Source organism: Danio rerio, chromosome 12 (genome assembly GCF_049306965.1).
Source record: "Danio rerio strain Tuebingen ecotype United States chromosome 12, GRCz12tu, whole genome shotgun sequence".
Taxonomy (NCBI): domain Eukaryota; kingdom Metazoa; phylum Chordata; class Actinopteri; order Cypriniformes; family Danionidae; genus Danio; species Danio rerio.
Genome location: NC_133187.1, coordinates 43,661,130 through 43,680,000, shown reverse-complemented (window position 1 = coordinate 43,680,000; position 18,871 = coordinate 43,661,130). Strand labels below are relative to the sequence as shown.

The 18,871-nt window shown below is 36.0% G+C and overlaps 1 protein-coding gene across 4 annotated transcripts in view; it reads left to right on the top strand.

Annotated features, from left to right (window-relative positions):
- The first annotated feature begins 7,741 nt into the window (after nt 1-7,741).
- dpysl4 (dihydropyrimidinase like 4) overlaps nt 7,742-18,871 on the top strand; it is a 42,373-nt gene continuing 31,243 nt past the window's right edge. For 2 of the 4 annotated variants that reach the window (XR_012388163.1, XM_021480108.3), the window contains exons 1-2: nt 7,742-8,109; nt 18,757-18,845. Coding sequence is in view for 2 of the 4 variants with exons in the window: in XM_021480108.3 (XP_021335783.1) it covers nt 7,768-8,109; nt 18,757-18,845 (431 nt within the window). In the remaining 2 variants the exon portion in view is untranslated. Of the gene's footprint in view, nt 8,110-11,859; nt 12,107-18,756; nt 18,846-18,871 lie in introns of those variants that run through there. The other 2 variants (XR_012388164.1, XM_005172971.6) reach the window with 1 other exon arrangement.

The following is an 18,871-nucleotide window of genomic DNA, read 5'->3' as shown; positions in this document are numbered from 1 at the left end:
ATTTATAATATATTGATTATTATTACTATTATTAAAACATTATTAGTTTCAATTTATGCCACTTGTTAAATACAGACTGTAATTTTTACTCTTATATGAAATAGGTTATCCGCTTGTTAAGTGGTGATGTGTTTGTGACGTATGTAATACTGTTTCCGCGTCCAAGCCGCCATTCATTTGAGTGAAGAAATCATTCGTTTATGATCACATTTTATTCATATCACACATTAAAGTTAATTTTATATAAAGTCATAGTGTACACAACAATCTCTGGGCTTGCTGCATAACAAATACCAAAAAATTTACAATTTATAAAAAAAATGATCACTTTCTGGCCATCGGATATTAGGCATGGACAGATATATTGCGATCGAGATTTACGAAAGCCTTAAATCGCTTTGTAAACGTTTATTATTACCATTTCATGAGTCTCCCCATTCAGTTGAATAGAGCACTTGGACCCGGAAGCCGTTTCGCATGACGTCACACTTAACAAGCGGATTGCACTATATATATATATATATATATATATATATATATATATATATATATATATATATATATATATATATATATATATATAAAACAGTTTTATCTGGTTCTCGAATCTGATTGGTTAATAGCTGTGCAATATTCTGCAATATCAGAACTCGTACAGCCTCTTCACTCTTGTGTATTACTACACCCTCATAGAGTGACAGCAGATCAATAAACTCACTACAGTTTGACAAATATTGCAACTATTGGACAACATGTACTTTTGAGGCTTTTTTAGTCCAGAATGTAGTTGTTTAAATTGCAATAATACAGCTTATTTATAAGGATAGTGCCTATTTTAAATATTTATAATTTTAGAAATCTACAAGATCGCGACAGAGACCGCATAATAAGCCCTTAGAGGAGGAATAAACCCAGTAATTTTAAACTATAGCTGATCAAATCATTATAAATCAGGTAAGATATTTATCTAAGTTGATCTCTCTCTTTTGTATGTTGTAGTGCTGTATTTATACTATAGTTATTGTAGTGTATTGTGTGTGAGATGGGACTCACATATAAGGAATGTATGTATTTTGTGTTGGCTACTCATTGTATAACCCTGAGCTACTTTTTATTTGGACGTCGGCTTTTAATGAGTCTCCTGTTTTAGTTCCTGCAGACAAGCTCAGTAAGCAGAAAGAAAGAAAGAAATGTTTGCATGTGTTTAGCGTTTTTCCTTATCGCAAACACAACTGTAATCTGGTAGTGTTTGTGCTGCTTGTCCTTTTTTAGGGTTAATTACAATGATCTCCCGATTGCAATAGAGAAATACTGGGAAATCTCTGTAGACTGATGGCATTTCATGCCGTTCAGCCTTATAATCCTAAAATGTGAGCAAAATCACCTGTTTTGTCATCCCTTTAGACATTATGCCAGAGAATCATTCAAATACTAGCTCTAAAGTGACATTAGTGAATGAGAAATGGTTTCTGCTGTACTGACATCAGCTGCAGATGTGAATTAAAGGCGGAAGAAAGTAGTTCCTCATACAAAAGGCATTTTAGACAGATTTTCTTTTTTATATAAACGATTCTATAAACGCAATATCGCACTCGTAGCAGTGCAATGTGGCTGTATATTGTCACTGTCACTGGTGGTACACTAAGGCATATTGCCATATTGCCATATTGCACTGCTACTCATGTGATATTGCTCATATATATATATATATATATATATATATATATATATATATATATATATATATATATATATATATATATATATATGTGTGTGTGTGTGTGTGTGTGTGTGTGTGTGTGTGTGTGTGTGTGTGTGTGTGTGTGTGTATATATTAATCTCTTTATTAATCTGGGATCGCCACAGCGAATAAACCGCCAAATTATCCAGGATATGTTATATGTTTTATGCAGCCTTTCCATCACTGGGAAACACCCATACACTACTGACAATTTAGCTTACCTAATTGACCTATAGCACGTGTCTTTGGACTGTGGGGGAAACTGGAGCACCCAGAAGAAACCCACGCCAACACAGAGAGAACATGCAAACTCCACAGAGAAATCCCAACTGACCCAGCTGGGACTAGAACCAGCAACTTTCTTGTTGTGAGGGGACAGCGCTACCCACTCCCCCACCGTGTCACTTAAATTTATAAAATATATTATTAGAGGCTTATATTATTTTATTAGAGGTATTTTTGAATGCAGTAATGTTTAGAAAGCGCTACAGTGCAGTTTATAATAAACTATAATATAAAGTTGTATAAAAATTAAGCAAAAATGTGATTTTTTTTTGTTTTGATTTTTTTTTTTTATGTTTTGGTGTCTTACTGTACATATTAACAGAAAAAAAGGCATTTAATAAAAATTACCTGATCAGCAGAGTTTGTTATGTCAGATGCCAAACTAACCAACATTCATGAAAACCTGCCATAAGAACCTGCCATGTTGCAATGCTCATATACTTTCCAGTCTGCTAAACTTCAGCTCTGGTGTGGACGATAGAGATAGTGGTAAAATCTAGGTTTTCTGCCTCCGGCGGCTGCTTCCATCTCACTCTGTTACATCTGCAACTAAGAAATGCCACAGCCTTAAAATCAAAGAGAAAGCCGGGAAGCGGAAAGCTCTGGAATCTGGGCTGTGGCTCACAGATACACACCAGTCCTTCATGTTTCCAGAAGTAAGCAAATGAAAATGACTGCACGAACACGGCCTTTGAAGCTTCTCCCTGACTCCTTCACTAAGAAAGATGAGGAAAACCCCATTTTCAGCATGATTGTGGATGTGCATTTAAAAAGAGCATTCGATTTGGAAATTCATTGATTTTCGGCTTAGTCCCTTTATTAAACCAGTCTCCGTGTATCTGTGTTTGCACTGGGCGAAGAGCAGTAAACTAATGAGCACTGTCGAACACTATGGTAAATCAGCACTGTTTATGAACGCGCTCAGCGGCACTTAAATGTAATCAGGAAATGGACGTTTTTAAAACTTCAGTACCAGGACAACACTATTACAGACAACACGAGGGTGTGCTGCAGAGGACTGCAGTGTTTTATCGCTCACCAGGCTACATAGACTGAAGCAGGAAAGCGCCCCCACTGTGTTTAACTAATGCCATGAGCTGAAGCCTATGAGAACACTTGAGACTATTCCTCTTAAAGAGATTGTGATGTTGTTTGATGCTAAATTGCTTTTAATTGTTTAAATTAAACTTACTGAATGATATTGAAGTAATGTTTACACCATTTCTGCATTTTGAAATCTGCAACAGCTGGAAGTTTATAGTGCACAGCATGTTACTGCAATGTTTACAGTGCTGGTCCTATACTTCAGGGTTTCTTCCCACCGCAGCCTCACTTTGGTTCTTTAAAATGACGGGCACATGAAATAAGCGTATTCACACTGACTCAAGAACTTCGACCTTGACTGACACTAAATACGTTTACATCTGTACATCCACATATAATGTATCTGCTTGTCCGTCACGCCACAGTTTTAGACTTTTTGGAGGGGTCTTGTGAATTAACATGCAGGTTAGTAACATATGCAGGTCATTAAGTGGTTTTGTTTCTGTCCGCTTTTGTGTTTTTTGACGCCATCTTGTGACTGAATAGTCTGCAGGTTATTGTACGCTTCACTCAAACGATTTTGTTTCTGTCCGCTTTCCGAAGATATAATGAACTGTCATGGCTCAGAAAAAAGTTTTATTGCAAATGTCTAATTTGCAGAGTTGGGCTGTAGTGTCACTACAAGTAGTGACGCTACTAGCTTAACTACATTTCTCAGTAGCGTGGCGGTAGCGTTGCTAGTTTATACATCAAATAGCTTTTCAGTTGCGACGCTATTTTATTAGTCAAGTAGCGCAGTAGCGTCCACACAAGCGACATTTACAGATCGCAGATCAATAAGTGACGGCACCGACATTTACGGAGCTGTGAGGCCGGTGTCTAGCCGATGAAATATGGCGAGAATGACGATTTCTTCTTCGTCGTCGCCAATCGAAATTTGCTTGATGGAAAGATGAGGAGTTATTTCTTAAGCAGGATTCCTTGTGACTGACTATACCTCGAGAAGTACGTTACGATGCATTAACGTTACGATGCAGTAACTGATGCTGTGCTCAAAAAATACTTTAGCATATAAATATATATATAGTTGAAGTCAGAATTATTAGCCCCCCTGAATTATTAGCGCCCATGTTTATTTATTTTTTTTACCAATTTCTGTTTAATGGAGGGAAGATTGTTTTAGCACATTTCTAAGCATAATAGTTTTAAAAACTTATTTCTAATAACGGATTTATTTTATCTTTGACATGATGACAGTAAATAATATTTGACTTTATATTTTTCAAGATGCTTCTATACAGCTTAAAGTGACATTTAAAGGTTAAACTAGGTTAATGAGGTGAACTAGGAAGGTTAGGGTAATTAGGCAAGTTATTGTATAATGATGGATTGTTCTGTAGATTATCGAGAAAAAAAAAATTTGCTTAAAGGGGCTAATAATTTTGTCCCAAAAATGTTTTTTTAATAAATTATTAACTGCTTTTATTCTAGCCGAAATAAAACAAATTATTTTGCCATGAAAAAAGACTTTCTCCAGAAGAAAAAATATTATCAGACATTTTGTGAAAATTTCCTTGCTCTGTTAAAAATAATTTGGGGAATATTTAAAAAAACCAAATCAAATCAAAAGGGGGCTAATAATTCTGACTTCAACTGTATGTATGTATATATATATATATATATATATATATATATATATATATATATATATATATATATATATATATATATATATATATATATATATATATATATATATATATATATATATATATATAATAATGCTTATTTCAAAATATTTCCCTTTACTATTAATGACTATAGTATTTTAAATGTGTGACACTTGGTTTTATTGGAGTTTTTGTTATATACTATCATGTGTTTCTGTTTAGTTCAGGATATTATTGACAGTAAATAACTGAACTGAACTATTCTGCCTCATATGTTTCATTGACAGTTTTATTGATCTCTAAGATATGATTGACGGATTTAAGTTGCTTTGATTTAAAAATGAAAATTGTAAAAATAGGTTAGATGTAGCTAAGCTACTTTTGCCATATAGCTTTTAGCTTAGCTTGCTACATTTCCCAGAGGGCATAGCTTTAAATGTAGTTAAGCTAATACATTTTTCAAGTAGCTTGCCCAACACTGCTGATTTGTGTGGCAGATAGTCATGTCATAATCGGGATAAAGTACATCTAGGACGGTTGTTTTCACATAATAAAGCTCTTGTCTCATACAAAAGTGCTCTACTTTGTCATAACAACATCCTGGATGTGCATTATCCCTAACTTAATATTTTGAGTAAAAGGTTACACAATAAAGTTCACAGTTTATTCTGTTGATATTTTACAATAAGAGGCTGAGACTGAGCAGTGAGATCTTCTCCTCAGTCAGGTATGAGTGAATGGTGTCTCTGTTATAGATTAGATGAGTGCTAGCCCCGTTTCCTCAAGCTGTTCTACAGCTATTGTGCTTCTCCGTGACCCATTCAGACTGTAAAGTGTTTTAATGCATTCGCTGCCAGAGGCGTTCATTATGGGCCATGGATTGCTCGTCCTTTGGGCCTCATCAAGCCTCCAGATGGGCTTTCCCAGATCACTGCATGCACAGATGAGGCCAGACACAATGACACACTGTACATCTGCAAGCACTTGCTGCATTTAGCATCTGTCTGTTTAACAAGTAATACAACAAATGTGCCTATAATGCAATTCACGAGTCAATGAATTACTGATGAAGGATTAGAGAAGATAAATGACTTCTGAAAGAAATGTTTTTGAAAATGTTGCTTATCTATCTATCTATCTATCTATCTATCTATCTATCTATCTATCTATCTATCTATCTATCTATCTATCTATCTATCTATCTATCTATCTATCTATCTGCCCGTCTGTCCGTCTATCCATCCATCCATCTATTGATCCGTCTCTCTGTCTGTCTATCTATCTTTCTGTCTGTCTGTCTGTGTGTTTATATATCTATCTTCTATCTATCTGTCTATCCATCTGTCTAGCCGTCTGTCCGTTTGTCTATCTATATATCTATCTATCTATCTATCTATCTATCTATCTATCTATCTATCTATCTATCTATCTATCTGTCTGTCTGTCTGTCTGTCTGTCTGTCTGTCTGTCTGTCTTTGTCCATCCGTCTGTCTGTCTGTCTCTCTGTGTGTCTGTCTGTCTGTCTGTCTTTGTCCATCCGTCCGTCCGTCTGTCTGTCTGTCTGTCTGTCTGTCTGTCTGTCTGTCTGTCTGTCTGTCTGTCTATCTATCTATCTGTCTGTCTGTCTGTCTGTCTGTCTGTCTGTCTGTCTATCTATCTATCTATCTATCTATCTATCTGTCTGTCTGTCTGTCTGTCTTTGTCCATCCGTCTGTCTGTCTGTCTGTCTGTCTGTCTATCTATCTATCTATATATCTATCTATCTAACTGCCCGTCTGTCCGTCTATCCATCCAACCATCCATCTATCGATCCGTCTGTCTGTCTGTCTATCTATCTTTCTGTCTGTCTGTGTGTTTATATATCTATCTTCTATCTATCTGTCTAGCCATCTGTCCGTTTGTCTATCTATCTATCTATCTATCTATCTATCTATCTATCTATCTATCTATCTATCTATCTATCTATCTATCTATCTATCTATCTATCTATCTATCTATCTATATATATATATATTTATCTATTTATATATAATGCTGTAATAACCAAAACATTGAAAATATGAAAAACATCTAATTTTACAACAGAAAGACGGATAAATCGAGTTAGACATCTGCATTAAGAGGTTTTTGTAGCTTATTCTATTGGCACAATCTTTTGTGAATGACTTGATCTAAAGATTTTCGATTGAGAAGCAGGACTTTGTATTGATCTTCTCTGCTGGAGTGTTCAGCACCACGCCTCTCTGGACAGCTCAGCTCGTCTCTCTCTCTCTCTCTCTCTCTCTCTCTCTCTCTCTCTCTCTCTCTCTCTCCCTCCCATCTATCTTGCTCTCTCTATCACTGTCTCAAATTCAAAAATTGCTTTATTGGCATGGCAAATGTGTTGCTAAAGCATTTCTAAAGTTTACTCCAGAAAAGTAAAGACAGTAAACAGTGGTATTTAAAAAAATAAATAAATCAGAATAAACTGTAGTCAATAAACATTTTAAAATAAAAAAAATAATAAAAATCAGTATAGGTGGCACAGTGGGTAGCGTTGTCGCCTCACAGCAAGAAGGTCGTTGGTTTGAGATTCTGGTTTCCCCCACAGTCCAAAGACATGTGCTATGGGTGAATTGAAGAAGCTAAATTGGCCATAGTGTATGTCTACGTATATGCAAGAGTGTATGGGTGTTTTGCTGTGTTGGGTTGTGACTGGAAGGGCATCCGCTGCATAGAACATATACTGGATAATTCGGCGGTTCATTCCGCTGTGGCGACCCTGCATAAGAGACTAAGCTGAAGAGAAAATTAATGAATGAAATAATTAATTAATTCAGGGTAAATAAGCGCAAATTTGGGATAGAATGATGGTCTGACAGTCCTGATAGAAGTGTTTCTCTGTCTCCACCTCTTCTTGGTCTCTCTCTCTCTCTCTCTCTCTCTCTCTCTCTCTCTCTCTCTCTCTCTCATGGCACAAGAGTCTTTCTGCATTGAAAACTAGAGAACAGGTTCAAACATTGCTCAAACCCAGTTCGTCCGTGCACTATGTCTGAGAGAAGGCTCCTTCCCCGGGATGATGATCAGGGCTCCCTGCTGTCCAGACTGGGCACCGACAGCCCCAAACCCCGAGTCAAATTCGGAGGGATGTTCTGTAACATTGAAGGCGCTTATGAGAACAAAACCTTGAATTTTGAGTCATACAGCCCGAGTTCAGTAAGGAGGAACCCTGGGGGACGGGTGGATGACCAGAGGGACAGTTTCAGCGACACGTCCAGCATCAGTGAGTTCAGCAGCGCGAGTTACGCCGCTCCCAGCCGAACTCACGCCGGCGGGTCACGCGCACAGACGCTCGTGCAAACCGCGCGCGTACACAACGGCAGACGAGAGGTAAATTACTGTTATTTTTTATCAATCTTTTTATTAAAATTTAGATTAAAAAATGGTTCATTGGGTTTACAATGTTTTTTTAAGATAGTTGCAAACATATAGGCTAATTAAATTTAATACTGTTCAACTTAATTTGTTTGTTTAAATTCAGGATGTAAAATGTTTGCAACCACTTCAAATGTTCCAATGAACCCTTTTTTTCAGTGAGTTTGTTCAAAACATTTATTTGAATTGACCTACTCTTGATTTTTTTGGAGGGCGATAACTTATTTGTTTTATGTTCAATCAACTTAAATTTGCAAAAAAAAAAAAAAAAAAAAAAAAACAAATATGTTATGTTAATTCCTTCATCTTGTCCCAACACAAATCGATTGTATGCCCAGCAGTTATTACAGTGCAGGTTGTTTTATAGTAACAGGTTATTCTAGATAATAAAACATTGGGAAGAAATATTTTATTCATTAAGGCATGCATCAGATCATCATTTGACCATGGTTGGTTTAAATAAATCTCTGGCGATGGGGGACTGTGTAGACAGGACAAGTCAGTGTTAAATTAATGTAAACTCAAAATAATGACTCATGCGGCTTGTTCAAACGACTTATTTAATATAAGTTGCACTAACGAAATTCTTAACTTAATTGTTTTATGTTAAATCTACTTACATTGATGAATTAACTATTAACTTAATCAATTTGTGTTTGGACAACCTTTTTTTTTTACAGTGTATCTTTACCTGTTTACTGTTACTGTTCATGCTGCTCTACTCTCAACTGACTACAGGTTAAAGTAGAGAGATAATTCCACCATGTTTGTGTCAAAACATTATGTATAAACTTTGACTTAGCCTAACAGACAGACAGTCAACAGAAATTAAATCTAAAATATTTATCAGTCATATAGTTAACATATGTAATTTATCAATAAACATTAAAACCTATAAAATCCTTAAAAGTTTGACATTAAATGAACCTGAGATATACAGTACTGTAATAAAATAATTGTGTATTGTTCATTTTAATTGATGCATTAAGAGCTGCAATATTATTGTTGATGCATAATGTATAGGCTATAAGATATTGTAAGAATTTATAATCTTCCATCAGGCCAGCCTGGTGAAAAGGTTGTTTTTTTTCCTCAAGAAGTAGTCCTGTCAGTTATTCGCCTCATTTTCTATAAAATTATGAGGTTTATATACTGCATGTTTGTGACATGTTGGATGCTGGTCATAACAGCACTTTTGATGTACCAAAAACACTTCCTAAAGATTCAGAGAAAAGAAAAAAAAACAAAGAAAAAACAGTACTTATAATTTAAAATACAAATCTTTCAGATCATATATCATTAGAAAAAAAGAGGAATTTGTTAATGTTTAAAATGATAAACTGTATTGTCATTTATTAGGCAAATAATAAACTGGCCTGTACATTCAACTTTCCTTTGTCAGAATTTGTGACTGAATTTGGCATGGTGTGGTCTTAAAACCCTTTTTTTTTTTTGATGGGCTATTTTTACAATTTATTTTGGGATAGCAGTCAAAATAAGACAAAAAGAGCTCATGTATGGGACAAATTCTGGACCTTTTTCAGTGAGGAGTGAGTCTTTTAAACCCCATACCCCCCCCCCCCCCCCAGTTTTAGACCCCCAAAACAGTTTTAGGGTCAAAATTATTTTCCCCTTTAAGCTATATTTTTTCGATATAAGAAAACAAAACAATGCTATACAGTAACTTGCCCAATTACCCTAACCTGCCTAGTTAACCTAACTAACCTAGTTAACCCTTTAAATGTCACTTTAAGCTGAATAGAAGTGTCTTGAAAAATGTCAAGTCAAATATTATTTACTGTCATCATGACAAAGATAAAACAAATCAGTTATTAGAAATGAGTTATTAAAGCTATTATGATTAGAAATGTGCTGAAAAAATCTGCTCTCCATTAAACATATATTAGGGAAAAAATAAACAGAGGGGCTTATTATTTAAGGGGGCTAATAATTCTGACTTTAACTGTATATAAACATTAACTTGAAATATATAAAGTTGCAAACAATATCTAAGAAACCTTTACTTTAAATGTGGACAGATATTTCAATAGCCCTAAATAATCTAAACTTATTCTTTTTTCATTTAAAACATTCATAACATAATACATTTTTAGTCACACTCTCAGAAATTAAGGTAGCCTACAATTGCTGTCACTAGGACGGTAGCCACCCTTTCGGGAGGCAAAGACACATTTGTCTCTAAAGTGTCCATATTTATACCTTAATAGATATTAAGGCCTACAAAGAAATGTTTAGGCGCAGCTAACTAATATATTTACATTTGATTTGAGGCAGACTACCAATATTGACCCTTTAGGTACACATGTTGAAACGAAAGTCTACACCCTAATGACAGCTTTTATTTTCTGGCAGTAGTTTATAACAATGCCAGTGACTCGCGACCCCCACCTTTCTTGGAAGTGGTTACAAATATCCAAACGTTGCACACACAACAATAGGCCTATAAAAACACAAGCATATGGACAACACAAAAACGTGCAAGTCTTACAATCATATACTGTTTATAGTCATTTATTAATTTGTTTAATTACATATTAACTAATGAGACTGGTGAACACAATGTTTTCAGCACAAGTCTATTATTTAGTTTAATTTTGAAGACCGCCACTCAGAGATCATCCTTAATGTTCAGTTGTGACCTGTATTTATTTTTAATGTATTTAATTCCCATAAAGGTGTCAGAAAGGTTAACCTGGTGCTATAAAATCATTCTGCTGCCACTGACACTATTGCTGTATTGTTAATCTAACGTAACACAATATCATTCATTCATTTATTTATTTTCTTGTCGACTTAGTTGCTTTATTAATCCGGGGTCGCCACAGCGGAATGAACCGCCAACTTATCCAGCATGTTTTTTTGCAGCGGATGCCCTTCCAGCTGCAACCCATCTCTGGGAAACTTCCACAGTCACATTCACACAGACACACTCATACACTACAGACAATTTAGCCTACCCAATTCACCTGTACCGCATGTCTTTGGACTGTGGGGGAAACCGGAGCACCTGGAGGAAACCCACGCGAACGCAGGGAGAACATGCAAACTCCACACAGAAACGCCAACTGAGCCGAGGCTCGAACCAGCGACCTTCTTGCTGTGAGGCGACAGCACTACTTACAGCACCAGTAGATATGGATTTTTCTATGGAAAAAGTCATATTTAAAGGCTGATGGGTTTTCATTTACAATTTTTTTGCATCTTTTGTGCGTTATTGATAAAATATGCTAATTCTAATAGTTTAAGAAAATTTATTTGACTTTTGGAAATCACCAAGGGACCCCCTGTCATTGTCCCGCGACCCCCCATGGGGTCCCGACCCCCACTTTGTTTGGGAACCACTGGCTTATTTGACCATGAATCAGTGAAGATTTTATGTTATTTATTAAAAATAATAATAAGTTCACTTTTTATTTTGTTTATTTAAAAACAAATGAAATACTTATTATTTTATCTATTTTTTAAATAAACAATAAGTAGGCCTTTTTTGTCACCAAAGAGTAGGCTAAAATGCCGATTTACAAACATATACTGCAAACTCTGTTATTAAATCCAATCATTAACACCAAAATATGACATTTTCAAGTATTTTTTATCCTGGACGTGGAGTTGTTGTGTCCGCCTCGCCCCTCTGTGTGTGCGGGATTGTGTGTGGATATAAAGCAGCAGATGGTGAGCGGGCACAGACAGAGGGTGGGGTCTCCGCGGGGCTTTTGTCTGTGTGACTATTGAACCCCGGTATTCCTAAACTAAATTACACACCCCGGTCACCGACACCCGTCCACGTGCGCGCGGCCGCGTCGCCTTTATTCTGACGTGAGCGCAGATCCGCTCATCATCAACGCCGCCGCCGCCGCCTATCCCCGGGAATCAAAGCTGCTCCGCCAGTGCCATGTCTTTCCAAGCCAAGAAGAGCAACCCTCGCGTGACGGTAAGACATGCTAGCGATTAAAACCCGAGGTCACAGGCGAATATGATGCCGGTTAACCGAGAGCGATGATGATGATGAAGGTGATGATGGTTTATTGTGCAGTCATGGGTGAGCCGCCGCCGGCAACAACCTGCTGTCCTCCAAACACACCGCTCAGAAAGCCGGTTAACGTTTACGAGCCAAGCTAATGCATTAAATCATGCGATAATTGTAAGAAAACGCTGTGTGTGTGTGTGTGCTTTAAATGTGTTTGCTCGGCCATGGCGGCGGCTTATTCCCGGTGTCCATTGTGCCTGCTATTCATTCACGTCTGCTCATTTCGGAGCCGGTTATTTTGTCATTTAGATCAATAGAAAATACGCATTTTGGCTCTATATGTTTAGCAATATCTCCATCGCTCAGGTCAAGCAGATTACGTAAAATGAGTTCAGATCTGTTCCCTGGCCTACACTACATGTGTCTGGGGGCCCAGCCCATCAATACTGGCCCCTGGCTGACATTATAGAGAGCATTTAGCAAGAGACAGCTTTACAGTTTTAATAAATGTGTGGCGATATATACACTATTCTGAGATGTTCTGCTTTATATTTAAGCCTGTAAAAATGCTAATGACGATACTGACAGCCCATGAATATATTTTCACCCATATTATAGTAAAGTGCAATATACATTATAGTATTTACCACACTTATTAAACGCTGTAGCGCACTGTTGTTTTAACAATAGTAAACTGATAAACTTTAATGCATACTGTTGTGTACTATAGTTTTTAAGGTAACACTTTACAATAATGTTCATTAGTTAATGCTTTTACTAACATGAACTAATCATGAACAACACATGTACAGCATTTATTAATCATAATTGAACATTTACTAATGCATTATTAACATCCAAGTCCATGCTAGTTAACATTAGTTAATGCACCATGAATGAACTACTGTATTTTCATTAACTAACATTAACTAACATGAACAAATACAGTAGTAGATGTATTGTTCATTGTTTGTTCATGTTAGTAAATGCATTAATTAACATTAACTAATGACCTTATTGTAAAGTGTTACCGTTTTTAACTGCATTAAACTGTAGTGTATTGTACTATACACAGTTAAAATAGTTGGGTTAAATTCCTCCACAAATAACCTAACTATAGGTTATTATAGCACTTTACCAACTATGGGTTATTTTAACCCAATGCATGTGGTCATAAAACGTAACCCAATGCATTGAGTTATTTTGATTATTTGTTATTTTTTGCATTCTGGTATTACTAATGCTAATATTTCTAGTACTACTATTAATTTTATATTTATGGCTGTGTAAATAAATAACAATAAAAAAATATTGAAATTGAATTCTTTATTTCCATTACATTTTAAGTTTCAGACACATCGTTTTTATCCATTTAATATAGATCAGCTACAAAGCGTGCATTTATATCATCAATAGTTGAAAGTGCTGGTGAAACAGATAGAAAAGACACGACTTGGAGATGCAATTTGAGGGAAAAAATAACAATTATTGTAAACTTTAACGCAAAAACAACATTATGTGCGCATATTAATACAGCTGTTCTGTGTCAGTTAAATCAGTTGACTTTTGAAATATATTTTTTTAACCCAACTAGTTGAGTTGTTAAATAAATAACCCAATAAAGGTTAAAAATAACGCAACAAAGCACCAAATATTTAACCCAACTGGTTGAGTTATTAAATAAATAACCCAATAAAGGTTAAAAATAATGCAAAAAAGCACCAAATATTTAACCCAACTGGTTGAGTTATTAAATAAATAACCCATAAAGCTTAAAAATAACGCAACAAAGCACCAAATATTTAACCCAACTGGTTGAGTTATTAAATAAATAACCCAATAAAGGTTAAAAATAACGCAACAAAGCACCAAATATTTAACCCAACTGGTTGATTTATTAATAAATAACCCAGTAATGGTTAGAAATAACTCAACAACTCACCAAATATATATTTTAATAAAACAAATATTAATATGCATATAATAAATAATACTGCTAATAATAATACCATTATACAAAAGCAAATTGTCATGAATAAACCGAAAAAGCCCCATGAGATGAAGAAGACATGGAGATGGGGGTTTTTATATTTATGTAGAGAATAATAATTTTTGTAATATTTTAATCCTTTAATTCAGGAGTCACCAATCTCAGTCCTGGAGGGCTGGTGTCCCTGCAGGGTTTAGCTCCAGCTTACCTCAACACACTTGCCTGGGTGTTTCGAATATACCTAGTAAGACCTTGATTAGCTTGTTCAGGTTTGTTTGATTAGGGTATGAGCTAAAATCTGCAGGACATCAGCCCTCCAGGAACAAGTTTGCTGACCACTGCTTTAATTCTTTCTCATTTGTAAAGATATTTGTGTATTGCTGTACACCCTATGTGTTTTAAGCAATGTTTAAGCGAGACGCACAACTATCGCGCTCTGTGCTGGACTTTAGACCTGCTCTCAGTCTGTTTTAGTTCCTGAAAATAGCAACTCTCCAGCAATGTGCCATAACACGCCTCCTTTTTAGACCAGAACACTTATGGGCGCACATATGAGTGCAAATGCATTTGCTATTTAAACAGCATGCTGCAAAACGTCAAAACGACTCTTGCGCCAAGCTGAAACTAGCAAACAACTATTGCACCACGCCTTGCGCAGGGTGTATGATAGGGTCCAAAAACTGATAAAAAATGAAAAGTTGCATTTTTTTAGGCTGATATGGCAAGAAATTATACTCTCATTGTGGCATAATAATCAAGGAACTTTGCTGCATTCGGCACATTGATATTAATCTGCTTAATATCGTTGCGCTGCTGAAGCCATAGTACACAATTTAACTACAGAAGAGTCAAGCTATAAATAGGAAAATTGTCAAAACTTTTTGGTCATTTTGAAGCAAGATGCTAATAAGTACCTCGATCCAGGAATCGAACTCGGGTCGCCTGGAACACCATAGATCTACAGTGTGTGGATACTAATCACAAGTCAACACATCTTCTATATTTTGACATTTTGTCTTTACAAATGTTATTTGAAGCATTAAACTACACCTTTATGACTCGATATTTTAGTTTTATGTGCATTACTTTATTTCACATCTAATTTAATCCATATGCATTATTAATGACACATCTATTATAGTTTGCAGTGTATGCTACACCACTGATGATGAAGACAGTAAAAGGCTTAATAAGCCGAAATTCATCCATGTGCACAGCAGGAGCGAGAAAACCCAGGGAAGAGCGCTGTTAACACGGCCAAATTGGATCCAATTCCCTTCCGCACAATTTGTCATTTCTGTCTGACCGCTAGCGTCCCGTCTGACCCACATTCAGTCAAACCATACACTCAGCATGACCTTCATTGCTTATAAACTCTTAAACATTAATGTTCTCCATCTATGATCTGTCATTTTAAGATTATCCATGGAACTTTTCCATTGCACAAAAGATTCTTTTAGTTTTTTTTTTTTTACAATGTTAAAATCTTTAAATAAATGGTTGTTTTTAAGAAAAGATCTTTTCTATGTGAAATATCTCACTTCATTTTTAAGAATTGCGATATAAATAGTGCATAGTCATTCATGCAGTGCATAATATTTAATTATAAAAGGCTCTTGATGTTGACTACTGTAAGATGAAGGGTGGTTCTGGTGATGTGCGCCGCTTTCTAGAGCCTTCGCTGTCTGTCTTGTCTCTCCTCAAGCAACATTGTGGCCCAGAATCAGAAATGCTTGGAGGGGATTTTGGCATTGCCAATGATGGGCCGCCCGTGGAAGTGTCACACCACATTAAAGTGAAGCACTGTGGGTTGCACACCAGCGCTGGCACAATTGTGGTGAATCACCCTTTAGCTAGATTCTAGATTTAATTCTTTGTTTGAAAGAACACCACATTTCCTCAACTTTCTCAGAGTTAAAGAGTTGAGTTTTTTCATTTTTTGATTCCATTTAGTCAATCTCCTGGTTTGGTAGCAGCACATTTAGCTTAGCGTAGGATAGATCATTCAATCAGATTAGACCATTAGCATCTCACTCAAATATGACCAGAGTTTAGATAATTTTTCTATTAAAAGCTCGACTCTTTTGTAGAGTCATGCAGAAAGACAGACAGAAAATGAAAAGTGGCTATTTTCTTGGCTGATATTGCCAGGAATTGTACTCTCATTCAGGCATAATAATCTAGAAACTTTGCTGCTGTACCACGGCTGCAGCAAGCGCAATGTTAATAATCTGTGTAAAATCATTGTACTGCTACAGCCATGGTACACAATATATCTGAAGAAAACTTTAACTTTAAATAAGGAAATATTGAAACTTTTTGGTCATTTATGAGTGAGATACTAATGGTCTAATCTGATTCCATGATCAATGCTAAGCTAAGCTAAAAGTGTTCACGCTAGACCCGGAGATTGGCTGAATGGATTCAAAAATGGTAAAACTCAGCAGTTTATTTCTAGGTGAACTGTAAAATGAGTCTATTGTCAAAAAACACTGCATTAAGGTGAAGCACTGTGGGTTGTACACCAGCATTGGCACTGTTGTGGCGAAACACTCGTTCTCTCCGTTTATTTAATTTCCTTGCTTAAAGGAAAACTCCACACTTTTTTGAACATGGGCTCATTTTACAATTTCCTCAGAGTTAAACAATAGAGTTTTATCATTTTTGAATCCATTCAGTCGATCTCAGGGTTTGGTAGCATCATGATGATGAACTTGGCGAGCCAGGGGTGGCCCTAATAGTATGCCTGGGGGCTCCAAAATGGCGTGGGCCCTTAGAATCGTTCTAAATTCCCCTAAAAAAACCTAGCAGCGCCCCTGCTTGGAACTATACTCTTTTTCGGGCATGATAATCAAAGAACTTTGCTGCTGTAGCACGGCTCAATGTAATTACAACATCACATAACATCATTACACAGCTAAAACCATAGTTTACACTGTAACTACAGAAGAGTCAAGCTTTAAATGGGTAAATTAATGAAACTTTTTTGAGCGAGATGCTAATGGTCTAATCCAATCCAATGATCTATGCTAAGCTAAGCTAAAAGTGCTCCTGCCAAGGGCAGAGATCGGCTGAATTGATTAAAAAAATGGTAAAACTGGTTAACTCCTCCTCAATCTGTGCACATCACAGGCTAATACAATGCAAGGTAGTGCATAGAGCTCATTGGTCCAAGAGCTGACTAGCTCGCATCAGTCCGTCTATAGACCCTGAGTCGACAGGTGTTTTGGTCCTGTCCTTCCCTGCTTTCTTTTTGGAGACAAATATTTCTCTCGCTATCAGCTATTACCACTGTTGATATACCACCATGTCCAATTATTGGTTTATTTGGGGTTCTTCCGCCCGACCAAACTTTACCCTCTCATTTTGTAGACTTTGTAGCCTTCTTAACCCTTCTGGCTAGGCGATTAATTCTTCTGAACTGGAAGAGCCCTCACCCTCCTTCTCACTCTTGTTGGATAAGAAATGTTCTTTATTTTATGAAATTAGAAAAAATTAGGTACTCTTTTCACCAAACTAGCACCGTTTTTATTAAATTGTGGGAACCCCTTCGCAAATATGTCCAAACTCTTCAGCTTGACCCTGCTCCTTCTAATTGAGTCCCCACCCCCTAATGACCAGCTTTTAGGGGGAACTATTTCTGGTCAACACATTGTAGACTTGTTTTTTATGTATATAAGATTGCACTAGTGTTGTTGGTTTTTATTTATTTATATATTTATTTTTATTATTTTATTTTTATTTATTTATTATTTATTTATTTATTTTTATTATTATTATTTGCTCAAAATACTCTTCAGTGTATTTGCTTATTGTTACATGTTTATTTGTTTGTACATTTTTGTAATGTTTCACAATGTATAAATAAAACATTTTTTAAAAAATGGTAAAACTCCATTTTTTTATTTCTAAGAGAACAGTAAAGTGATAAATGTAGCGTTCCTTTACCCTCGTCTATTTGGACTTTCATGTCATAGTTAGGTTTTGAGGTTTTTGGCTGAGATCGCACTGTCTAACAGCTCCATGAATGATGTTTCATGCTTGGTTGCCCTAACAAGGCCGAGTTGCCTGGCACAGTTTCATGACATTGGCATTGTTTCATCTGGACACACTGTAACTGGCCTTATTATTTGGAAACGGTGCAAAAAAAGGACAGGCAAAAGTGTCACTCCTTAGTATGCATTCAAGCAAAACAACAGCAGCCACGCGTGAATAATGGAGAAAGGAGAAGAGCGTGGTCACAGATGAGTGCGGTTGCCTGTTATCTTGCTTCTGTATTCTCTTCCTCTGTCTGGGGTTTTAAATGTCTGTTTTTTTTGTCAATGATTTAATCTCTTTGATTAGCTTCTCGAAGAAATAGGAGGATTTGCATGCATTATACAGCTCTTTGTGCTCTTTGATACAGCTGAAGCTGTCTGGAACTGGGTCAATCAAATATAAGTTTAATAGTTGTGGGTATCGCACACTGAAAATTTCAACATCTTGGTGTCTTGAACTTAAAAAGTGAATTTATTTATTTTATTTGTGAGTAAATGCTAACAGGTTGTTTGTTTATAATTAATGTTTATTTGTAGTTGTAAATAAGCTGAATTGAATATTTTTGTCTCTTTTTTTTTCTCCACAGAGTGATAAACTCATCATTAAAGGTGGAAAAATCGTGAATGATGACCAGTCATTTTATGCCGATATTTATGTTGAAGATGGAATCATTAAGTAAGATTTTATTATTTTTAAAATAA